General features: G+C 32.6%; 2 protein-coding genes across 2 annotated transcripts; both read left to right on the top strand.

The window, feature by feature from the left end:
- The first annotated feature begins 2,486 nt into the window (after positions 1 to 2,486).
- Positions 2,487 to 4,547, top strand: LOC133792994 (uncharacterized). Its single transcript, XM_062230765.1, has 4 exons — positions 2,487 to 2,661; positions 2,751 to 3,474; positions 3,746 to 3,959; positions 4,380 to 4,547. The coding sequence occupies exons 1-4, from the start codon at positions 2,487 to 2,489 to the stop codon at positions 4,545 to 4,547; spliced, it is 1,281 nt and encodes a 426-aa protein (XP_062086749.1).
- Positions 4,548 to 16,721: 12,174 nt separating this feature from the next.
- Positions 16,722 to 18,999, top strand: LOC133788574 (pentatricopeptide repeat-containing protein At2g21090). Its single transcript, XM_062226100.1, has one exon. It carries the CDS (start codon positions 16,903 to 16,905, stop codon positions 18,742 to 18,744), a length of 1,842 nt encoding a protein of 613 aa, XP_062082084.1. The 5' UTR covers positions 16,722 to 16,902; the 3' UTR covers positions 18,745 to 18,999.
- The last annotated feature ends 8,173 nt before the right edge of the window (positions 19,000 to 27,172 follow it).

The following is a 27,172-nucleotide window of genomic DNA, read 5'->3' as shown; positions in this document are numbered from 1 at the left end:
ATTGAGCAACCAAAATTAATTGTTCTTTTTTAATGTCAGAATCTCACTTGAATTCAGAGGTAATTTCTTTTGAAAGTTTGTGGGTTTTACTTGTTTGTTGCATTTTTTGGTTGCATTATGTTAGATAGCTATATTATCTTCTTTGTTTTGATTAGTTGGAAGTTTATGATGCTCTGTTCTTACTGATGTGTCTTTTTTTTTACATTTCAGGTTGCATTTAGTTGCTAATGGATGTTTAGAATATAGTGGTGAATTGTAATCAACTAAAATATAGTTTCAGCAAAAGGTAAGTTGCATATAAGAATATTGAAAGTTGGATTAAGCTGCAAAGCACTCTATTTATTGTTTATATATTCTTAGAGTTTCTATTTCAATTATACAGTTCCATTTTCATTCGAGGCAACAACACAATGTGAGCTTTATTTGCAATTAGAAATTGCTCCCGTCATATCCAAATCAATAAGCCAATCACAGTCCAATCCTGTAAATTCCAATTGAAAATACAAAAGATCCATCAAATCTAGGTGGCATTAAGTCTCAGTCAGCAAAGGTAGGTTGCTTAACATGATTAATTTTGAATAATTAGTTTTTTAAGTTGCTATATGTTGCATTTGGTTGCATGGGGCTATTTTATAATTTGTAAATAATAGAGTTGTTTTATAATTTGCATTTTTTTGCTATATGTTGCATTTGGTTGCATTAGTTGTTGTGTTGCATTTTAGATTGCACTTAATTCCTACGTGTTGAATGCAACGCATTGCACTTGGACTAGCCATGTGTTGCTTTCGGTTGCATGTGGTTGCATTCGTAATTCATTTGGATAACTCACATTAGGAGTTGCAGTGGGTTGCACTTGGACTAGCCATGTGTTGCTTTAGGTTGCATGTGGTTGCATTCGTAATTCATATGGATAACTCACATTAGGAGTTGCAGTGGGTTGCACTTGGACTAGCCATGTGTTGCTTTAGGTTGCATGTGGTTGCATTCGTAATTCATTTGGATAACTCGCATTAGGAGTTGCAGTGGGTTGCGCTTGGACTAGCCATGTGTTGCTTTAGGTTGCATGTGGTTGCATTCGTAATTCATTTGGATAACTCGCATTAGGAGTTGCAATGAGTTGAAGTGAATTGCAGTGGGTTGCACTTGGACTAGCCATGTGTTGCTTTAGGTTGCATGTGGTTGCATTTTAGGTTGCTATATGTTGCATTTGGTTGCATTAGTTGTTGTGTTGCTTTAAGTTGCATTGGGTTTTGCATTTTAAGTTGAATTGGGCTTGTATTGGGGTTGGCCTTGCATGTAGTCTTTATGATGCCATGGGGTTGCAATAAACTTTTATTTGAGGCTGGAGATGAGTGTTTTTAAGTTGATATAGTTTGCATTTGGTTTCATATATTTGTTTTATAATTTGCTAATAATGAGGTTAATGTAGTTGAAGTGGTTTGTTGTATTACATTTGAAATTGCAGTCCATGGTTACATAGAGCTATAGTAGGTTGCATGGGCTTGAAGCTGAGATTGCAGTGAATTTCTTTGAAAATGCTTTAGGATTCTTAGGATATTGTTTTGGATTCTTTACCATATTAATAAAAAAGAATATGCACTTCATTTGTCGTTTATTAGGTTAATTTGGTTGCAAGAAATAGATAGCATTGCAATTGTAATCCAACACAGTGGGCAATGGGATGAAAACAGAAGAAACTACATCAACTTTGAAGTTTGTGGTCTACTCATCCCAAATAGTTGCACCTACAACAACTTGGTTGGAATAATATGTAAACAGTTGAAGTTGCAACCATAATCAACAGTTTTAAAAATCGAGTATCAAGTTAGAGAAGGATACCCTACTTTCAAAATTGTTGATGATTCGCAATTGATGTTCTACATGGACTTGAAGAAAAAGGAAACAGATTTAACAAAATATCCATTGTGCCTCACAACTGAGATCAATTCAATTAAGCAATCATTCTTCTCAAATAGAGTACAACAACACATAATCAACTGTATGATGAAGTTGCACAAGCAGAAGGAGAGACATCAAATTCAGATGATGAACCAGTTTTTTATTGTGGTGCCAAAGAAGTTGTAGGCTTTATTGATTATGCAAACCCAGTCTCCAACCAAATTATAGAAATGCTAGACAAAAGAAATAATGAAGAAGAAGTGATTGACATTGATGAAGATTTGGTAATCAACAACAAGCACCACCAAGAGATTGCTTTGTCTCAAATCTACCAAGACAAAGAGACTTTGAAGACACTATTGAGCCACTATGCAATCAGCAATCATTTCCAATATTGTGTGCAAAAGTCTTGCAAAAAGGAGTATGTTGTTGCTTGTCTTGACAAAAATTTCAAGTGGATGTTATGAGCTTCAAGGAATGGAAACACGAATCAATTCATAATTAGAAAGCTCAGCCACATTCACACATGTGCATTGGAAATAAGATTAAAAAACCAACGTCAGACAACCTCGACAATCATTGCAAATATGATCAAGCACAAGTTCATAGACATCAAAATAAAGTACACAGCTGCAGATATTGTTAGGGACTTGAAACATTATCATGAAGTGCAAGTCAAATACAGCAAAGCTTGGAGGTCTAGAGAAAAAGCTATTGAAAAAGTGAGAGGAAAAGCAGCTGACTCTTATGCAGAATTTCCTAGTTATTTGTATATGCTGCATCACACAAATATAGGATCATATATTGAACTAAAAGCAGATGAAGATGACAAGTTTTTAATGCTTTTGTAGCATTGAATGCTTCAATTAAAGGTTGGAACTATTGCGTACCTGTTGTAATAGTTGATGGGACTTTTTTAAAATCAGCGTATGGAGAGACATTATTGGTTGCAGCCACTCAAGATGCAAAAGGTAGAATCTTCCCCCTAGCATTTTGTGTAGTTGATTCAGAGAATGATGATTCTTGGGAGTGGTTCTTTGAGAATTTCAAGAAAGCTTATGGTGTAAGAGAATGCATGAGCATCGTATCTGATCGACATGAAAGCATCATAAAAGCAACCAACACAATGTACCCAGAAGTACCACATGGGGCTTGCACCTTCCATCTACTAAAAAACATGAAAAGCAAGTTCAAGAAGAACTCAAAAAAGTTCAAGGATATATTTTTCACAGCTGCAAATGCATACACTGTCAAAAAGTTTGAGTACCACATGAGAGAACTTGATAGGATTGACAACAGGCTACAACCTTACCTACAAAATATTGGCTACGACAGATGGGCAAGAGTTCACTCACCACACAATAGATACTCAAACATGACATCGAACATTGTAGAATCCTTGAATTCTCCAATCGTAGCAGTAAGAGAGCTACCAATTTGTACAATGCTAGAGTGTTTACGAGGTTTGGTTCAACAATGGAGTTGGACTAATAGGAAGATAGCAAATGCAACCTCCACCAAGTTGACTGAGAAGCATGAAGGGATCTTGAATGACAACTACATCTACTCATTAAAGTTGACGATATTATTTTAAATTTCAAATACATTTTTTTATTTATATAGTTCTTATTTGACTACACATACAACCATAACAATGTTACATTGGGAAAAAAATAGGTGCACCCAACAAATCATATTTTGTACAAACTTCGTGATGATGTCAAGAAATCAATAGTTGATCTCAACTCAAGAACTTGCACATGCAACAAGTTTAGATACATAACTCAATTGGTTACTTAAAGATTTTAATATGGTTGCATAATGAAATACATAATTGATTCAACAGGTTTCAGATGGATCAACTTCCTTGTGCCCATGCAATTGCTACTCTTAAAGAAATGAATCAAGATCCATATAAATATTGTTCTCCATATTATAGCAAGGAAGCCATGGTTGCAACCTATCAAGAAATTGTATACCCAATTGGCAATGAAGACACTTGGGAAATACCTGAACATATCAAAGCTGTGAAAGTACACCCTCCAGAAGGAAGAATAAGGGTAGGCAGACCGAAGAAAAGAAGATGCAGAGCTGCATGGGAGAAAAACAGAAAACCAAAAAAGCAAAACAAATGCGGAAGTTGTGGTCAATATGGACATAATAGAAAGACTTGCAGAAACCGTCCAATAAGGAATTAGATACTAACTGCATCCTACAATAAAAAATCGAAGACTGATACATATTCATTCATTATTGCTTTATTTAAAAAAAAAAACAAAGAAATTGTTTTGGTACAAAACTAAGATGATACAAATCAATATGCATTGTTGATTTCGTAGATCTAAACAATTGTTTTGGATCACTTTCTTTATGTTTTACTAAGTTGCTTAAGATATTTGATCAATTTGCAAATAAGAAATTTAAAGTTGCTTTATTACTTTGCATCTGAGGTTGTTGATGGTTGCATTGGGTTGCATTAGGTTGCATTTTGTTATATTGGGTATGTGTTTGATGTTGAAGGGAGTTGCAATGACTTTGTAATTGAGGTGGCAATAGGTTGTAGTGGGTTCGCATTTAAGATAGCGAAATTGGCTGCATTAGGTTCAAATAGGCTTGCATTTGAGGTTGCATTTAAGATGCAAAATTAGAGCAATGTATGAAACCTCATCAATGTATGTTTCAACCAGTTTTGAAACATGTACAACTTTTGTTGCAACAAGTACAATATTGCATTGAGTTACATTTGAATATGCATTGGGTTGCATTGGGGTATGTTACGCTTGCATTAGTTTCAATGAGCATGTATATAAGGTTGCAGATGGTTGCATTGGGCTTGTATGTAAGATTCCATTTGTAATTGCATGTGGGTTACTTTAGGTTGCATTAAGAATTGCATTTAGTTGCATTCGGTTGCATAGGGTAACTCAGGCTTTCTATGTGTTGCTTTAGGTTGCATGTGGTTGCATTCATAATTCATATGGATAACTCACATTAGGAGTTGTAGTGAGTTGCAGTGGGTTGCACTTGGACTAGCCATGTGTTGCTCTTGGTTGTATGTGGATGCATTCGTAATTCATATGGATAACTCACATTAGGAGTTGCAGTGGGTTGCACTTGGACTAGCCCTGCATTGCTTTAGGTTGCATGCGGTTGCATTCGTAATTCATATGGACAACTCACATTAGGAGTTGCAGTGGGTTGCACTTGGACTAGCCATGTGTTGCTTTCGGTTGCATGTGGTTGCATTCGTAATTCATATGGATAACTCACATTAGGAGTTGTAGTGGGTTGCACTTGGACTAGCCTTATGTTGGTTTAGGTTTCATGTGGTTGCATTCGTAATACACATGGCTAACTCACATTAGGAGTTGCAGTGGGTTGCAATGAGTTGCAGTGAGAGATTAAAGTGATTCAAAAGTACAGATACATAGAAAAGAATAAATCCATAATGAAGAAATAAAGTAATTTCTATGCAACATAATTCTTTGTTGATAAACCAACCTAGCCTTGTGTACTTGAATAGTATTGCATGCTACTTGAAGTTTCAGAGAATGAGTTTATATCTACAAGAAGGATACACTTGTATGGCCTTAAGTTGCTTCAGTTATAAAAGAAAAAAAATAACATTTGAATCTCTAACTTGCTTAAGATATTTGATCAATTGACAAATAAGAAATTTAAATTTACTTTAGATACTATAAACATGATCCTTCTAAAAAAAAACCTAAAAAAACTAATAAATGTCTATATCATAAACAAAACTAAGAAACATATTTGCCTTTATCCTTTCTTGTTTCCTTTTTCTTCTTTGCTTGAGCCTTGCGAGGTGCAACATACCGACCTGAATACTCGGACTCACTCTCATATCCATAAATTTCATTTGCCTTTGCATATGAATAAAACAAAAAGGCAAGCCTAGGTCTATGAGTATCAACATCAAAAGTAGATTTTGGAATATCCTTATCTTGAACAAAGTACTCCGCAAATGAGAACATGTGAATGCCACTATCACTGCATAAAGACACATAGGATGGACCAAATAAATTAGAATATGAAAACAAAATAGGAAAAAAGAGCCATGACAAAAATGAAAAAAAAAACATAGAAAACATAAAACTCACCAGGACAACCCACATGGCAAATCATCATCCAAAACTACATCAAAAGCAGAACTCGTTGACTTCCCAGCATAAGCCTCAGATGAGAAGTCTATGTATGTTCGGTCATAGAATCCAGTGATATACAAATAATGAGGAAGCATTATACGAAATGGCTCTACTGCTTTTAAAGCAATGTGATCCTTGTTATCACACGTCAATGTATTATATACATACATTGACCTATCTTTAAGTGATAATCTACACAACAACCAATGTTTTTCCTTCATAAGCAAGATAGGAAATAAGACATGATCAACCATAGACCAAGAAATGTTGCAAGGCAAGGCATAGCCCATGATAACTTCTGCAACATATTAATTGCAATTCAACGCCCCAAAATCACGTTTCCAACTTAGAAATGTCTCATAGATAGAATTGATTCTAGTCTGGAAATGAGAATCAGTTGTGATAAACTTGATAGTACAATTGTCACAGTACTTTGACTTCTTCCTCAAATAATAAAAAAAATACATCAACATGCTACACAATAAAATCAAGATAAATCAATATTATAGCAATTAGAACAACAAAACAAAGCTAATGTAAAAAAAATAACCTTAAAAAAGTCAAGCACAACCAAAATCAACCATAAGCAACCCACATCAACCAAACGCAACCCCAAAATAAAGACATAAGCAAACTTAAAAGTATAAGCAACCAAAAATAACAGCAGTACACATTAACACTTACTGTTTTAAAGAGATTTTTGCCACTATATTGAAGGGTGTGGAACCATGTCTTTTGGAAAATCACATCTACACCGAGTTGTAGACCAGGGAAAATGAGGTTGTCTTTCTTTGAATACATTTTCACCCTAAAAAAGCACAATACAAAAAAAAACACAATTATAAACATGTAAATTTTAAAACAAAATAAATAACTTGAAGACTCTTACTTGTTCTTGGTTTTCATTCCATAATCAAGCCATTTGTTGAAATCTTGGGATGGCTCATAGCCTGGCAATTCTCCAATTTTGTCATCTAATGGGCAAAACCCTTTGATAATCTTAATATCTCCACCAGATTTTGCTTCACTACTTTGACCAGAAGTAGAATTAAAATTCTGCACAGATGGAGATTGCAAGTAGAAAGGTAGCTTGATTGTTCTTCTTGGCAAAATAGGAGTAATATATCCTAAGTTACTCCCACCACTACCAACATATGGAACAATAACAATGCAATGAGGAGTAGATTCCTATGAATAAAAAATAAATATAAAAAAATAAGAACACAGTAACAAAAACAAAATAAAATAAAACATTTGAAGGAAAAAACAAAATCTATAGTTTGAATAAAACAAATACTACCTTTGGGGTCTTGATTGCTTTTACAGCATTAATAGCATTTTGCATAGCCTCCTCCAATGCTGTGTCAGACAAACTATCAAAAGAAGACTGGGATGAAATAGTTCTAGCAACTTGTGCAACCTCATTGACATCCTCTGCAACCTTTGCTAATTCTGCAACCTTTGGAAGATCAGGTGCAACTTCGGGAAGATTAGGTGCAACCTCAGTTTCTAATTCTGCAACATTTGAAAAATGAGATGCAACGTCTTTATCAATCTCTCCAACAATTGTGGGGACATTTTCAACCTCGGTTGCAAAATCTGCAACCCCCAAAATCTTAGGTGCAACCTAATGTGAATTGTCAACATCATCAGAAAAATCAACAACCTACAAAGAAAAAAAAACATCTTAGAAATGAGATCATAAACATAACACATGAAAATAAACAAGTAATATATATTTTTTATTTTTAAAAAAAATAAAAAATAACACTAACATTATCATCTTCATTGTGCCCACTACTAACATCTTTGACTCCACTAGGACACGCAATATAAATATGATCTTCTTCTTTTTCTCGATCTTTACTATTTTTGTCTTCTCCAACAAGATCATCATCTGCATCTTCATCATCATCATGATCAAAACCATCATTTTCTTCATCAGACTCATCCTCATCATCATCATCATCATCATCCTTTTCATCCTCTTCATCATCAGAATTTTCCTCAATGACACAATCAGTGGCAACATCTTCCTCCTTATCACCAACATTAGATTCATCATGCATTGCCTTACTTCTTCTTTCAATATCATCATCAGATCCTTCACCCTAAACAATAACTAGATAAATAATAAAAATATAAGACAACATATAATAATATAATGCCAAAAAAGATTACAAAAAAATATAGACAAGTACCTATTTTCCCAAAATATGGGAAAGAATAAGTTCATACAGCTTTAAAATGGATGAGTCAAAATGAGAACTTACTCCATTAACAATTGTCTTTATAGAAGCAACCTCAGAAACAAGAACCTTTTGACTTGTTTCTAATCTTGACAATTGGGCTTGCATTTCACGTAGAGAGAACTGAGGCATAGAAGATGAGGAAGCACCTGCGAATGATCGAGGAGGAGGGTTCACAAAATCATCATCACTAACATTAGCAATTGGACAAACATTTGCTGCAACTCTAGCAGAATGAGGTGCAACTCCAGAACTAGATGTTGTAAATCTAGCACTAGCATTAGCAGCAAGGTTGCCATCAACTTCCAACTGCTTGCCTTTTGGAAATAATTTTTCCAAGTGAAGTTTCTTCCTTTCCTTGGCAGTTGGAGTGATATTTTGAAGTTGGAGCTATAAAAGAACAAAAAGTTGTCAATTTATATATATATATAATATCAAACAAAAATAAATGTAAGGAAAAAATAAATAATTTATACCTCAGCACAACTCATTGATAAACTATAAGATACTTTATCAAACTTAATATTTTCGTTATTTGTCCAATTGATGATGCGTGAGATAGATCCAGCATTGAGATGACAAAAGTTGACATTCAAGTATAGGCAACACTCGTAAAACCATACTTGAAAGGCATATGGAAATCCATATAGCCTATAATAATCTTTATTTTTCTTTCCAACATTGTTCTTCAATGACTCAATAGTAACCTTAAACACTTCCTTACCCCAAGGAAACTAACCAAATTCCCCACCATCTAAAATATCAAAGTCAGCTTGGGGAATGACAACATCTAAATAAGAGGAGCTAAGCAAAAAGATGTGCAGCAAGTAGATGTTGGCCAACTTCACTACATCCGCATCATTCTTCCACCCTTTATTAAATAAAATGTCACACACATTTTCCTTAGTTACCTTTTTCATACCTTTATAATAGGTGTTAAGGAAACTATTGCTTGGCCTAGCATATGCTTGCTTGTCATGTGATCCAACACAACAAATGCCCATGACCAGTGCAAACTCCTTTATCCCAAACCGAAGTTTCATACCAACTACACCAACCCAAATCTCATGAGGGTTGGGTTGTTTCAACTCCCTAAGCAATAAATTATGAATTAGTTGATACTGTATGACAAAGGATGGCAAGGGCAGAAAATGTCCAAAGCAAGAATCAATGAAATCAGAAATCAGAAATTTGTTTTGGAGATAACAATTGATGAAGAGCAGTAATCTGATTGTGCTTGATTATGGCATGACATTTTGCTCGATTATGATTTTCAGGAACAATGTATTGCATACCCTGCAAAATAAGCACAGGAAAATAATGAAAATAAAATAAAATTATAGAATAATGAGCCACAATAAATCACATTAACCTAATGCAACCATAATCAACCAGATACATTTACATGATGGCACAAATGAAAACATATAGTCATATTTAAATAATAAAAAGATAACAAAGCAACCTGATGCAACTACATGCAACCTTAAACACAACATGCTGCCACAATCAAATATATGCAACATCATGCTAACATTAAGCAAAGCATGTAATCATATTTAAGCAAAAACAACAACATGCAACCTTAAACACATAATAATTACATGTTGCCACAATCAACTAGATATAATACTAGATGCAATCTCATGATGCCACAATCTACTAGATTCAACCACATGCAGCCGCAACCAAGTGTAACCAATATCAACCTGTTGCAACCTAATGCAACTTTAAACACAATCTGATGCAGCCAGCGACAACCTAATGCAACCAGCCACAACCTATTGCAACTTTAAACACACAACAATAAAACAAAAAAGAAACATAAAGCAACAAATATCAACCTGTTGCAACCTAATGCAACTTTAAACACAACCAGATGCAACCAGCAACAACCTAATGCAACCAATCACAACCAGGGACAACCTGTTGCAACTTTAAACACACAACAATAAAACAAAAATAAACATAAAGCAACCAATATCAATTTATTGCAACCTAAATAACACAACATTTAAACAAAACTGAATAAAAATATAATATAAAATGAATGAATAATGAAATTGAAAATATACCTGTGGCGATGGAATTATATGATCAACATTTGCCAATTTTGGCTTTTTTTGTTTAATAGCCTTTTTACCTTTTAGCCTGACCACTCAGTGGTCTCTTCTTATTATCTTTTTTTATATTTTGAGGGCTGTTTTTGAATAAGCAGGAAAACCAGAGGAAAAGGAAAATCTAGTATGGACCATGATTTATAAGCCCAGTATGTACTCTTGCCAAAAACAAATCATGAGAACAAAACAAACATCTGTGAGCTATATGCAACTAAAAAAATGCAACTGCAACCTTAATCAACCTCATAAGAATAAACTATCTGGTGTGTAACAACACACATTATGTAATATGGTGTGTCATTCATAAACTTAGGGACAGTCTAATTGAAAATCGCATTTGGCAGCCTAGATTCCAAATGATATTTCCCACCGAATTTGACATAAATAGAAATTTCCCACCGAATTTGACAAAGTCAAATAAATAGATTCCAACAAGAGACTTTTCTTTCTTTTTTTTACCTTGAGAGGGACAAAAGGTACATTTTTCTCTACAAAAGAGTAGACATAAAAAATTAACCTCTTTCTCTAGGTGATAGATTTGTGTTTCCCGATTTAGCACTTAAATCATGAACATGTCTCTGAAACATAGAAAGAAACAGACAACCAAAAACTTACACCCCCAATTTCTCACACTTAAAAAAAGAAAAAAGAGAGGACCTTTGGGATTGCCGAAAAGAAATCAATCAAATTCATTCAAGCCTATCCATCTACCCATGCCAGTCATAAATGCTTAGCCATATGGATCATTTGTTTTGAAAAAAATATCATGATTTGGTATTAATGATTATCTACTATTCAATAGAAAGAGAACAAAAGTAACTATAACAGTTAGTTATGTGTTTTCCCTTTTTTTTTTAGCATTAATCTTTAACTGAATTTTGACTCTTTTAATTTACGAATCTGATACTAATTTTTGTTACTGAACTCACTAAAGTCTTAGGCAAGGATTTCACACATCTCCAATCAATAATTTCAATCATAACATGACAAACAAAGCAAAAGGGTGAGTGAGAAATGAGAAACTTACCATGAAGAGCCTGAAAAAATTCCCTTATAATCATGTGAACAAAAAACTTGAAAAATTAAAAATAAAATCACTCAACATTCATAAATGTAATCACAAAACATGAAATGAAGTACAGAATAACAATTCCAAAATCACTATATTAGAGGTGCGAAACCAATAAATTTCCTCCAAGTGTATATAGTTGTTGTTTGGCTTTCTTTGATACTTGGATCAGAAATTAACTTATTAGAGTCTAGTGGATTAGTATTAATCACATAATGTATATGGAGTAATCATAATTTATATATATATATATATATGTATATATGTAGATAGATGTGGTCACAATTTATATGGAGTATACACCATCTGTCAGACATTTCATCAAACATGTAGTGGACCTTAAACTATATGAGAAGAAAAATGAAAACAAAAGGGAGGTTGCATGATAAAAACGATCGGACAACAAATTGAAAAGGGTTTAAGCAGGATAAAAAATTGTACATGGAAAAAATAATTCCAAACATTTAGAGTCCCAAAACCACAAATGAAAACTATAGCAAGTTCACCTAACTAAATGATCATTGAATTAAACATCAAAAATACAAAAACATTAAAAATGAACCTTAAGGCCGACTTTCTACTAGAAGAGGAGAAGCTCGATGTGGGGATTGGGTTTCTAGCCACATTCAATGGAGATGTGGTGGTTAGATTGCCGAGTGGGTGGTCGGCAATTAATATGCGGGGTCTGGTTTTGCCGAGAAACAAAGGAGAAGAAGAAGATAGTCGAAGTGAGAAAGGTGGAAGTCGTAAAGATGAGCTGCCGGATTCTCGAGTGGGCGGCTGGCAATGAGAATTAGCATCTAGTTTTGCCAAGAAACAGAGCTGAAGAACTACGGTTTTGGTGAGAAGACTGAAGAAGAAGAAGAGGAATAAGTCGTAAAAATGATGTTATTTTTTTTGTGTTAACATAAAAATTAAAAAAAAAAAACAAAATACAGAAATAGGAAACCAAAAATAATATAGTAAAATTGGAAAAAAGTTTAAAAAAACCGTATATAAGGTTATTTCCCTATTTAAAATTTGTTGACCAAAAATTAGAAACGAGGGTACCAATTTTAACTATTTTCAAATTAAAGGGTATCTTATAAGTATTATTTGAAATAAGGCACCAAAGCTTTATTTTACAAAAACATGGGGTAGCTCACGGGTATATTAAAAAAACAACAACAATTATAGAAAAAAGAAAATATATATTATTTTTTAAAGCATTAAATAATATTTCTCTACATTTAATCCGAACTTAGCAAAAAATATTTAGGGAATTTTACAATTATATACTGAGAATCTAAATTATTTATAAAAATACATTCAACCAAATTATTTATACAAATATCGGTGCCACGTCTACCAAATTTTAAAAAAAATTGAAAAATCTTGCTTCTCGATTTTTTTGTTTTGTTTTTTATAGATTGTAAAATGTTACTTTTTTGTAGCTTACAATAACGATAAGATACTAATTAGTCACTTTTTTTTTTTATTAAAAACTTTAGTTTTAGATCATATTATTTCAATATCTTTTAGTTACCTCCAAAACTTAATTCTAGACATCTTAATATATCAATTAGTTATTTTTATGTTATATTATGATATCTTATTATTTAAGATGCATTTTAGTAACCTTCAAACTTATTTCAGAAACTAATGAGTTTCTATATATAAGTTACTATATAGTTTATTGATAAAAATTATTTTAGTATTCTACACGGTAACTTTTAAATGAAAACTTTTAGTAGACTCTTTTAGTCACTCATGTAATTTACATGCCTTATTATTTAAGATATTCTTATATTACCTTCAAGTCCATTTTAGAAATTAATTAGTTATCATATAGTATAATAAATTACTCCTATAATTTCAAGTTACCATGAATAACTTATTAGAAAATGATACTATTTGGTATACTACATAGTTACTTTTAAAAGTTACATTTTTGTTGCTTTTAAAATTATTTAAGATACCAATTGGTTACCAATATTAAACAATATCCTAAAAAATTTATTTTAAAAAAATTACTTGAAATGTTTCTAAAATAGCTTTAAAGTTGTTAAAAAATAACATATGGTATCTTTACATGTAAAATAAGAATACAAATTTTGGTAAATTAAATTTTGTTTAAGTTTAAAATTTAGTTACTTTTTTGTTAACAAAATATAAAAAAAGAAACTAAAATGTTGCTTTTTATTTTGGTCATCTTTCGCGACGACGGTGAAAAAACATATGTTTCTCATATCAAAATGACCACCTTGAAGAGTAGGTCGCGATGGTACCACTCTTGAGCCCAACCGATTAGCGGTGTGGCTGAAAAATATTTTTGAAGCTAAGGAGAAGAGAGAAAAAAAAGTGCCGTTAAAAAAAACTAAAATCTTGTAACGGTATTGTGGGACAAAAAAAAAAGTGGAAATAAGTTCAAAATGGTATAAAAAAAGGTATAATAAGTCATGTTATTATTGTAATTAAGATACAAAAAATGGTACTAAGTCTAAATTTTCCAAAAAAATGTGATAATTTTTAAAAATATGGCTTTTATGCCATCATTGTGCAAAAATATGGGCATTATAATTTTCTTAATTTGTATGGGAAAATTTATTAAAGAAAATTAAAGTATGAGAAACACAATTATTAGCTAACTAAAATGTGTAAGCTAAATTCAAAACCAAAGCACATCAGCCAACACAGGGGTACTATTGTAAATTAGCATTCCAATATTCTCTCTCAAACCCAAGCCACACAAACTCTTTCTCTCTCCAAACCCAGCCGCACGGTTCTCTCTCTCCCATCTCCCTTCTATTTCCTTTTGCCCTAGCCGCCATTTCTCGCCTGCCTCTCCATCTCCACCATCATCTCCGGCCACCCACCCTCACCACCTGCGATTCACCTTAGGTGCGCACCTCTGTGAAACCCAGCCTAGAACACCCAGTCGTGTCATCGATGAACCCAGCCCCAATATGCGCATCTCTGCGCGATTCCATTCGCGAGCCCCCAAATCCAAAATGACGGGGCTAGGCTAAGGCGAGGGATGTGCTGGTGGTGGTCAGAGGCGAGGGAGAAGGGTGGTGTCTGGGCTGAGTGTGTTCCGTGATGCTCGGAGCTGCACAAAACGATGGGGATGGCTAGGGTTGAGACGGTGTTCTGCGTAAAGGGGATGGAGGGTTTTGGTGGTGGTTAAAGGCGATGGAGGAGGGTGGTTCGTGGTCAGATCTGTTCTTTTTTTCTATCTTCACGTTTGTGGTAACTGGTTACCTTCACGTTTCTTGTGTGTATATTTATGGGTTCTTTATGGTAATTGGTTACCTACATTACTAAAGTCATACTTACTTACTTCTTCTTCCTTTTTTAATGAAGTATTATTCCTAAGTTTCCTTCAAATTTGATGTTTCTTTTCATTTCTAATATGAGTGACCCATCACCCCTCTTATGGTAATTGGTTACCCCACTTATGACAGAAGGTTACTCCTCCTGATACATGTTATTTAACCTAGCTCTAGGACTTTGTTTTACATAACTGTGAAAAATAAAATGAGTAACTAGTTACCTTAACCAAGTTTTGAAGAAAAAAAATGTACAATATAAAAAATAATAATAAAAAATGTTTATAATAAATAAAAAATAATAATAAACACAATCATATTAAAAAAATACAAAAATGTGCAAAACAACCAAAGAAAAATTTAATATAAAAATAGTTATATAAAATTAATATAAAAAATCAAATAAGCTAAAAAAATAATCAAATTACAAACATAGCCTTCCAAATTAATAAAACATGATTAAGAGTAAAACTATCACATAAATAATTTTTTATACAAAAATAGGGGAAACTAGACCCATACAAGTGAAAATTCGTAAAAAAAAAAAAAGCACAGATTAACTTTTCTTGAAAAAGCCATATTTTTGGAAACTTTATTAAAAATTTCATATAAAATGTAATTTTCTCAAAAAAAATATAAGGAGTTTTTAAAAAATATGGAATTTATACCATGAATGTGCAAAAATATGAGAGTTATATTTTTCTTAATTTGTATGAGAAAATTTATTAAAAAAAATTAAAATATGGGAAACATAATTAGTAGCTAACTAAAATATAGAAATGCCACATTTTTATCATATTTATATTTTATTTGATTTTGAAGGTAATTTCGTTTTCAATTTTTTATTTTTTACTTTATTGTTTAATTATTTTTTCTGTCTTTTTTTCGTTACTTATTTTTTCTTCCATTTCTTTCTACCAATTTTTTCCTTCATTTTTTTTCTTTCCATTTTTTCCATTCTTCTTCTTCTTCTTCTTCTCCTTCTTCTTCTCATTTTTATTCATTTATCTAGGGTAACCAGTTTTCTATCTTCAGATCTGTGGTAACTGGTTACCTTAACGTTCTTTGTGTGTATATTTTTTGGGGTAACTGGTTACCTTCACATTCTGATGTGTATGTATATTTTTGGGTTCTTTATGATAATTGGTTACCTATATTACTAAAATCACAGTTACTTATTCTTTCGTTTTTTAATAAAGTGTTCTTCCTTTTTTCCTTTAAATTTAATGTTTATTTTCATATTTAATATGAGTAACGCATCACCCCTCATATGGTAACTGGTTGCCCCTCTTATGGCAGAAAGTTACTTATCTTAAGATAATTGGTTACCTCTCCTGATACATGTTATTTAACCTAGCTCTAAGATTTTTTTTTTACATAACTGTCAAATATCAATCAAGTAACTGGTTACCTTACCCAGGATTTGAATAAAGAAATGTACAATCTAAAAAAAAGGAAAAATGTTTATAATAAATAAAAAATAATTTTAAACACAATTCATATTACAAAAAATAAAAAGAAAAAAATTGCAAAATAACCAAAGGAAAATTTAATATAAAATTAGTGATATAAAAATAATATAAAAAAATAAATAAGCTAAAAAAATAATAATCAAATTACAAACATATCATTCCAAAATAATAAAACTTGATTAAGAGTAAAACTATGACATAAATCAACTTTTATAAAAAAAATATGAGAAAATAAACTCATAAAAGTAAAAATTCTTAAAAAAAGTCATAAATTAACTTTTTTTTTTTGAAAAAAACCATATTTGTGCCCACTCTATTAAATTTCCCGTATAAAAATGTAATTTCCTCAAAAATATAGTAAGGCCCAATGTGGCCCAATATTGTTTGGTTGGTATGGCCCATTACACTAACGTGGATTGGAGTGGTAGACGAACATAACATAGATTCGAACGAACGGCACCGTGCTTGGCCCACAAAATCATTCATCTTCAATGCTGGCGATGCTCGCCGGAGCTGAATTTCGCCAACCTCCATGACGGCCACCGCCAAGTCCAACCCAGTCCCACTATATAGATATAGATGAAGAACCCAATCGGGACTTTCATGGTTTTTTCCTGCAATGCGCTCATTCTCTTCCCCGACGACTTTCGATCAAACCACAACGTTTCGTACAAATCTGAAGAAACGCTATCCTGGGACCAAGCTTCCCTGTGTGGTCCAAAACCTCATAAATGAATTCTCTCGGGGAAATATTTCTCAGTTTATCTCTTCTCTTGATCTATTAGTTTACAAAGGGATTCGCTTGCCTTCGAAAACTCTTGCTCATCTTCTCCAACAATGCGGAAACAGAAGGTCGCTTCGAGAAGGAAAATGGGTTCACCTTCATTTGAAGGTTACTGGGCTGAAGCGCCCAGGAACGTTTTTGGAAAATCATTTGATCAATATGTATTTCAAATGCGGTAGTGATGTTGATGCTCGCAAGGTGTTTGATAAAATGGCTGTGAGGAATCTGTACTCATGGAACAATATGCTTTCTGGGTATGTGAAGATGAAAAAGTTAAAGGCTGCCCGGAGGATGTTTGATCAAATGCCGGAGAAGGACTTTGTGTCATGGAATACAATGGTGATTGCATATGCTCAGAATGAATTGTTTCATGAGGCTTTGGAGCTCTACAAAGAGTTGCGGAGATCGTCAATTGGCTATAACGAATTCAGTTTTGCAGGTGCTTTGACTGTGTGTGTTAAGTTAAAGGAATTGGAGCTTACTAGGCAGATTCATGGACAGATTTTGGTAGCCGGGTTTTTGTCAAATGTGGTGCTTTCGAGTTCAGTTGTTGATGCGTATTCAAAGTGTGGGGAGATGGAAGATGCAAGAAGATATTTTGATGAAATGCCGCTAAGGGATGTCCTTGTTTGGACCACTATGGTTTCTGGATATGCCAAATGGGGACATATGAAATCTGCTAGTGAATTGTTTCATCTGATGCCTGAGAAGAACCCTGTCTCCTGGACGGCTTTGATCGCTGGCTATGCTAGAAATGGTATGGGGTATGAAGCACTAACATTGTTCACAAAAATGATAATGTTTCGATTAAGACCTGATCAGTTTACCTTCAGTAGCTGTCTTTGTGCTTGTGCTGGTATAGCTGCACTTAAGCAAGGAAAGCAAATACATGGCTATTTGATACGTACGAATTTCAGACCCAACAAAATAGTTGTTAGCTCTCTCATTGACATGTACACAAAATGTGGGAGTTTGGAAACTGCTCACCGGGCCTTTAACCTCTTGGGAAATAAGCAAGAGGTCATATTATGGAACACAATGATATCTGCCTTAGCACAGCATGGTCATGGTAAAGAGGCAATACAGATGTTTGAAGACATAATCAGATCAGGAGTGAAGCTAGATAGGGTCACCTTTGTTGTGATTCTCAGTGCATGTAGTCATTCAGGTCTAGTGCAGGAAGGGCTTAGAATTTTCAATTCCATGACGCCAGATCATGGCATTATTCCTGATCAAGAACATTACGCTTGCCTAATTGATATCTTGGGTCGGGCTGGATGTTTCGAAGAATTGATGAACCAGATTGACAAGATGCCATGTGAGCCAGGTTATCAAGTTTGGAATTCTTTACTAGGCGTCTGTAGAATTCACAGAAACTTGGAGCTGGGAAGAAAAGCTGCCGAACGTCTTATCGAGTTAAACCCTCAGTTCCCTGATGCCTATATGTTTCTTTCCAGCATATATGCCATGCTTGGGAGATGGGAACTGGTACAGAAGGTGAGGCAGCTTATGAACAAAAGACATGTGAGAAAAGAACGTTCAGTTAGTTGGATAGAAATTGATAACAAAGTGCATGCATTTACTGTATCTGATAGGTTACATCCAATGACAGAAGCCATATACTCAGTTTTGAGAGAGTTAGCTACCCATTCCTTAATCCTTAACACCAAGAGGTAAATGTTTGAGGAATGCATCTTTTTGTGAATTGATATGCTTGAGGAATAATAATTATTGATAGCTGCAGTCAATATCTTTAACTTGTAACATTATTTTTACCTTCAGATTTCATTGATTTTGAGTCGTCACAATTTTGTATACTTGTGTGATTCTGTCCAAAGATCTAAATAATAGACCAAATATAAGGTGTTTGGATCTCCCCTGTCATGATTTGTCTCTCAGATTCATGAATACATTACCAAAGATTTTTTTTTACTTCTCAGGTATTTGTATTTGAATCGTACTGTTGTTTTTTGTTTCTTTTTTCACTTATCTTAATTCTAAAATCATTTTGTATCGGTGTTAATGCTAATTTTGACACAAAAATGAGTCAAGGTTACATTTGTCCCAACCCCTGTAAAATTTATGAAAATCAATAATGATTAATAAATGCATAATTTTTTTTTCAAATTAAATTTTTGATAAATAAATTTTAAAAGCAAATTATTACATTTGGCACAACTCCAATGTACAAGTATTATGCGTAATGCTATTGGAAGTGTATATTTTAAAAATTAATAAATATATAGCCATTTTTTTAGGATTAAATTTTAGATAAATAAAATGAATATTGAAAAAAAGTTGATTATTTTTAATAAACATTTATTAAAGGTTCTATGTTACTATGTCATATTTGAGATCAAATTTGACACCATTTTTACATTTGACATGGTCACTGGCGGACCTACCTTAGTCCCATGGTAGGCCACCTTTACTTTGATTTATTTTGTGGAAATTACGTAATATAAGATATTTTTTTTTATATAAGTTTGATAAATACAGAGTTTTCAACTTTGTGCATTTTTTTATGGATTTTTCTATTTTTTTTTACAAATTTATAAAAAAAATTTCTCACATTTTTTTTATGGTAATTGGTAACTACCACATTAATTTTTAAAATGACTAATTCGACATTAGCAAATAGTTACTATTATTGAAATAATTTTTTTGGTTTAATTTCGTAGTGGTAACTGATTACTTGTATATCACTAATAAACTAAAAATTTGATAGTAGTAACCAGTGACTACCATGTCAATTTTTAAAATAACTAATTTTGACACTAGTAATTGGTTACTGTAAAAAAAAATATGAAAAAACAAAAATAATAATACCAAAATATGAGGAAAAAACTCCATAAAAATGTTTTTGTCCGTATTTATAGAAATTAAGTTTAAATATACCATATTTTTTTGTAAACTTCTCTTTTTATTTTATTTTTACATTTAATGTAATTTTTTATAACATTTTGCTCCTTTAACTATAGATTTCTACTATTATATCCTTGATACATTTTTTCTTATTTAATTTTAACACATTATTTATATTTTTTCTTGATACATATACTTATTATTCAATTATTACAAATCTTTTTACTAATACATAATTTTTATATATTAGTAAAGATAATCTTTATATTATGTATAAATTTCTACTATTATGTTCTTAATAATTTTTTTTTCTTGTTTAATTTTTAAGCATTCTTTATATATTTTCTTCATACATACATTTATATTATTCAATTATTACAAATCTTTTTACTGATACATAATATTGATATATAAATACATTTATATATTACTGATACATAATATTATAATTTAAATTTAAAAAATTCCTGCTCGAATTATTGCATTGTATTTTTTTTCAAGCATTGCCATCAAATTGTAGTACTGAACTAAAATTGATCTATACAAACAAACATAGTTAATATTAATTAATTATTAAAACGTTTTATGTAAAACATTTTTTTCTTCAAAATTTATGTAAAACGTTTTTTTATTAAATTATTTAATTAATAAACTTTAAAGTTTCTTTTATTAATTATTAATTAATATTGTATTTATTATGTTTAGAATTGTAGAGTATTGAATTAATAGAATGAAGAAAATGGAATAATATTGTTTCCAAACAATGTAGAAATTGTTTTATATATTCAGAAACACATTTCATGTCTTGTATTGTCCGACTATATGAGGCGTGAATGTGTTATATGTATATATAGTTTAAACATTTCACGTCCAATGTAATTATTATTATATTTTAATGTAGGTACGCTTAAGGTTTCATGTCATTCTTTGTAGGATATAAATTTAAAACTTTTTATGTCTCACATTGTAGGACATAAAATATCTTCTAAAACTTTTTATGTCCTACATTATTTGTGCAAGACATTAAGAGGAGCCCCGAAAAGTATATAATAGTATATAAATATATAATTTGTAAACATTTCACGTCTAATGTAGTTATTATTATTATTTTTTAATGTGGGAACTTTTAAGTTCTCCAAATCTTTTCATGCCTTTCTTAGTAGGACATAAATTTAAAAAATTTCATGTCTCGCATTATAGGACATGAAATGTCCTCTAAAACTTGGGATTAAAAGTAGTTCTAAAAAATATATATTGTAGCAGTGATATATATATATATATATATGAAAAAAAGAAATATTTTTCTATCAATATTTTCAAATAAAAAAATATATCTTGAATTAGAAAACCAAAATCATGGAGAAAAAGATTTCACAGTTCAAGAAAATTTAGACTCAACTCTATCAAACCAAGGAAAAGATATTGAAGAAAATTATGCAGTATCAAAGATGAAAAAAATAAAAAACAATACAAGAACAATATGGAAGCGGGGTTTAATTTCTTACTAAAAAGATATTTGCTATATATATAGGTGAAAGTAATCTCTAATGCAATTTTTCTTAGTTTTATTTAGAAAATGTATTAATTTATTTTTCTTATGTTTTTCTAATTTTCATATAAATTTTAAATAAACAAACAATGTCATATATTTTAAAAGAATGACATAATAAACATATTGAAAAAAATAAACAATAACAGTCTATAGTTTTAAAAAACTAAAACAAAAATATTGTCTACAATTTATTCGTGATGGAAGATGGATATTATTCTACTTTCTTATGTAGTTACATAGTCACACTCTTCATACACACGACACATATATTTGTTATTATTTAATTATATAGATATATATATATATAATTATGTAGGTTAGATTAACTAATAATAAAAAGAGACTAATGTGTTTTTTTTAAAAGATATAAATGATAAAAAATTAGCATTATATAATTAGTCTACCTTATTTTTTAATTGGTTTAAAGGGTATATTATGTTAAAGTTGAAAATAAAAAAAAAACAGTTAAACCTAATATTAGAGCAATTCTCTTAGGGTATAACTAGTCTCCCTCTTCGACACATGGATATCTATGAATTTATGATGGAACTGTTTGAATCTCTGTGTAATACTGAATTGGAAAGAAGGCTTACTGTTTTATGGAGATTATGGTTTCGTAGAAATAAGTTTGTTAATGAAGGGATTCTGTTGAATGACGAGATGGTGGGTCACTGGGCTCTTGAGTACTTAAAGGAAAATTTAATGCTTTATACATAATAATATACACTAATTCTAAAATATGACAAAATTATGTGGCATCCCAAAAATAGGCTTTTTAAATTTTTTTTTTACTATAATACCCCTCTCATTAACTCTTTTCTCTCTCTCAACCTACCTCTCTCACTCTCCATCTCTACTATGAAGGCACCATCACCACCACCACTACCTCACCATTGAAGATCTTTTTCTTACTCAAAAATCGCTTTCCCCTATCCAATCTCATTCGGATCTCTACCCACGAAAACTTATGCATCTCCAAAGTTTTCGTCAAATATCAGCGCAGAGCATCACAAACGTATTCTTTTTTTTTTTTTGCCAAAAATCAAGATTTCTTGAATGCACCGCATCGCAAATGCATTGTTTTGTTTGCCAAAATCAAGATTTCATAAATGCATTGCATACGCATCGCACTTGCATTGTTTTTGGCCAAAAATCAAGATTTAATGAATGCATCTCTTTTGTATCATTAGGCATCGATTTTTGATAAAAAAAAAACATGGTTTCAATGCACCATCACACTGGCATCAGAATAACATTGCATCAAAATCCTTAGGCATTGTTTTCTTTTTGTTGCATTGGCATCGCAGTAGCATCGCATTGACATTGTTAGTGTCAAAAACCATGTTTTCAATGCATCATCGCAATAGAATCGCATTGGTATCGTTAGGCATCGTTTTTGGATAAAAAACCATGTTTTCAATGCACCATCGCATCGACATTGTTAGATATCATTTTTTGGTCAAAAACCATATTTTCAATGCACCATCGCACTAGTATCGCATCGCATCAGCATCGTTAGACATAGTTTTTTTTTTTGGCCTAAAAACCTTGTTTTCAAGGTACCATCGCATCAACATCGTTATGAATCGTTAGACATCATTTTTTTGTTGCCAAAAACTAAGTTTTCAATGGACAATCACAATGGAATCGCAACTGCATCGTTAGACATTTTTAGGCATCATTTTCTACAATATTTTAGTGTTCTAGATCTGAAAAAAAAAAAAAAAACCCAAAAATCTTGTACATAAGTGTTTGAAATCTATAAATTAGTGTCTTAAGTCAATCTTTTATTCAGTTTAAGTTTTGGATAAGATTTTTCATCATTAAAATTTAGAAAAAAAATGAAGAGAGTTTGGATGGAGTGCTTTCATGGTGGTAGAGGTGGTGGCGACATTAAAATGTGGTGTTATTTCATTGTGGGGAGGCCATCGTGGTGATGGTGGTGGGTGGTGGTATCGCCTTAAAAAGAGAGAGATAGGTTGTAGAGAGAGAGAGAGAGTTTGAGACTTAATAATGAGAGCAATAGAGTCTATTTTTTACAGAATGACATAGTTCGAGGATGCATACAAAATTTGGCATATATTTTAATTACACTACACTATGATGCATACAATATGAAATTTCCCTACTTAAATTGATATCAGTGTGCAAACAGCTCCATCAAAGAAAATGGCCGCCATAGGCAAAGAGACTCATTGGTGGAAGTCCCCTCCTTCCAATCTACTGAAGGTTAACATTGACGCAACCATCTTTCCCCAAGTCAAAATAGTGGGTTTGGGCATGATTCTTAGGGACCATCACAATATTGCCAGTTGCTTAGCTATATGACCTTATTTGGCTACATTCTCCCCTGTCAATGCCGAAGCTCTGAGAATTTTGAAGAGTCTCCAACTCCGCAAAAGTTTGGAATTCTTACAGATTATTATGGAATCAGATTATCTTCATGTGGTTCAAGCCATCAACAACAAGAACATAGACCAATCCTACCTTGGTTCCATCATTAGGGATATCATTGACATTTGTAATGAGTTTATTGTTGTATCATTCAAATATTGTCCTAGAGTTGCTAATAGTGTGGCCCGCTCGTTAGCTAAGTTAGCTCTTTCTAAGGATGAACATATGTTATGGCACCCACGACACCCCTATTGTATTGACTTTTGTATTCGGGTCGATAGGCACTATCAATGATATCCCATTGGTACTCTTTTTCTTTATTGAGCTTTTTCTGAAAGAGTTTTGATGCAAAGGGTTTTAATGAGGCCAAGTAATTTTTTTAAAAAAAAAACTAGTTAAATCTAATGCAACTTCTTTTACTTTCTTGGTAGAGACTATTATATATATGTAAAGTCACCATTTCACTCTCCTATTTTTTTATTTATTTATTTTTCACATTACCACATGTACAACTACGAAGTAATTGACTACAATAAAATGATTATGAAGCCGAGAGGAAAAAAGGAAATTGCAATTCCATTTTCCACATGGTAGGCTGTAACGACCCAAAATTACTAATAAGGCTTAAGGGCCTTGATTAGTGTGCCGGGAGGGCATAATTGGAAGATATGTGAATTAATGGTGAAAATGCATGATTATGTGATATGCATGATCCTATGATTATATGGATATGTGGAGTGAATGTTTAGGAGTATTAGATAAGCATGTGGGCCCTGTTTAGTCTGTAAGGGCATAATGGTAATTTTGACCCGTTAGGGCATAAATGTGATAAACTGTTGAGACCAAATTATTATGTGGATATATTTATGTTTGCAGCATTTGGCATGAGGCGATCCTAGGGAGCAAGTAGCGGGAAAGTCACAACGGGACCCGGTACCCGACTCGAGTTTCATTTTTCTTTAATTTGAAATAACTCGGGATTTAATCCCATAGAGATAATAAATCTTTTGTGTGTAAATTCGACGGGATGAATTACATTTCTATGTAATCGAATCGGAGTCAAGGGGCATTTTGGGTAATGGACATTTATTTGGGTTATTGAGTTATGAAAATAAATAATTGGAGATATATTTGAGGTTAGGAAGCTTAGGTGGGAATACTGGGGAATTTTACCATTTTGCCCTCGGGGATGTTTTTGGTACCTTGAGCTTTGGGATTAACTTAAGTAACCTAAGTAAGACAAACATAAAGAAGGAAATAGCTAGAAACACCTAAACCGACACTTTTTCCTCTCCTCTCAGCTCATTCAGTTCTCTCTCAAGGAACCATTGGAACTTAAGGAAATTCAGCTGGAAATTCAGTGAATTGAGCTGAAGTTTTGGAAGATTAACTTAGTATTTAGCTAAGGAGTTCAACCAGGATTGAGATTGAATTGAAGCTAGGAACTTGGGAGTTAGCTCAGAAATTTCTTAGAGAATTGGTTCTTCAGTGAAGGTGTACGCTTGGGCTTGGGACAAGATCGTGCTCGGGGGTCGTCTTTCTTAATCAAAGCACTTGGAATTAAAGGTAAGAAAACTGCACTCGTTTATGTGGATAAGATGGGACTAAGTGTTCCCTATATTTGTATGCACTGTTATATGATTGTGATAAACCATGTGAATATGTTGGGACTAAGTGCTTCCTATAACTGTATGAATGTCACTGGTGGTATTATGCCATGGGGACATGTGATGAACGCCCTAAAAGTGCCGGAATCAACACTTGCGCACAGGGCGCAACTCAACCACTGGTAGCTGAGGACAGCTTAATAATTACTGAGCTCAGTTTAAGTGGGCTGGAGTCAGTGGGGTGAACATTGGGCTTGGCCTAAGCGAGCCAAAGACAGTAGATTAAAAAGAGGGTGCGGCCTACGAGCGTCGACCCTAGTTGTTGCTTGACATGTATACTACTGTTAAATTGATGTATATGATATGCTGAATATCTGGAAACTAGATCATTGGTTATTGACTGATGTTCTGGATTGAACGAATGCTATGGCTTGCTGGGTAATTGATTAATGTCTTGTAAATCATTTGGTTATGGTCTGTGAACTACTTGGTTATTGATATTGATTGTGCTATGATATTACGTTTTCTTGCTGGGCCTCGGCTCACGGGTGCTACGTGGTGCAGGTAAAGGCAAGGGTAAGATGGTTCGACCATGGGTTGGAGAGCTCTGGGGGCGAGGTGTACATTGTCAGCTGCTCGGCTGCCACGGTCGAGGGTTTGTACAGGGACGAGGACCTAAAATATGTATTTTGCCATTAGAGTGGCTTTGATTGTTTATAACATTTGGAAATTATGTAATTATGTAATTTTGGCCCTGATTTGGGATCTCATGTACCAAACATTTATTTTAATGAAAATTATTTGTTTATAACCAAAAATATTTTAAACCTAACCTGTTTATCTTTTTAGATTCACGTTTTTATTTAAATGACTTGATTAGCAAGTCTCACACTATTTCAAACACACAGTGTAACGGTCTTGGTTATTCAGGGCGTTACATAGGCCCAATAGCACCTAATGATGGGGTAAGCCTTAGACTATTTTCTTGCCTTGTTAAATTTATGGGTAATGGGTATATAGATAGACTATAGTTAATAATAATATTTATGCCTTTCCCTCATAATTCCCCATCATTTTAACTTCTTGGCATATTAGTCCTTGTACTTTATTTCTTGATAAATCAGTCCTCAAGTTTATCTTTGTTGTGCAGTCTGGCCTTTGTTGACATTAAATAATGTAAAACTCTTCTTTCTAGGGAAATGCCCATTTACCACCAAAAACTACAAATGGTAGTTTTGGAAATAAAGAAATTATGTCTGCAATTACCATAATTAAAATAAAAAATAGAAATCTAAATCATTCCACTCTCATGTATGTATATACATATGCTGCCATGAAAACAAACCCATTATAAATATTAGGCTCCAACCATTATATAATTTTTAGTTAAATGGATAGATGACTTTACATGCTGAATTATTGTGCCTATCTATTGTGTTTCATTGTAACTATATCAAAATGTATCATATTACTACCCAAAACTAACCAAAATATATCATGTGACTGTTTTGTGACTATCCGAAATGATGTCCTGAGCTACATGGCTAGCTTAACAAAAACATAACCAAATAGTTGGGACTTCATGCATAATAAATAAAGTTCCCAATATTACAAGGCCAAAAGGATTTCCAAAATATTGCATTATACTATTATAGACACTTTTAAAGTTTTGGTAGTCATCTTTTTT

This window comes from Humulus lupulus, chromosome 1, assembly GCF_963169125.1.
Source record: "Humulus lupulus chromosome 1, drHumLupu1.1, whole genome shotgun sequence".
NCBI lineage: Eukaryota > Viridiplantae > Streptophyta > Magnoliopsida > Rosales > Cannabaceae > Humulus > Humulus lupulus.
The sequence above is the reverse complement of the archived record's forward strand: the minus strand, read 5'-3'. Positions and strand labels throughout refer to the sequence as shown.

Coding starts and splice junctions, on each gene's coding strand:
- LOC133788574 (XM_062226100.1), top strand. CDS start 16,903: ATGCGCTCATTCTCTTCCCCGACGACTTTCGATCAAACCACAACGTTT.
- LOC133792994 (XM_062230765.1), top strand. CDS start 2,487: ATGATCAAGCACAAGTTCATAGACATCAAAATAAAGTACACAGCTGCA. Junction 2,662..2,750: donor CTCTTATGCAGAATTTCCTA/GTTATTTGTATA, acceptor ATGCTTTTGTAG/CATTGAATGCTTCAATTAAA. Junction 3,960..4,379: donor CTCCAGAAGGAAGAATAAGG/GTAGGCAGACCG, acceptor GGGTTGCATTAG/GTTGCATTTTGTTATATTGG.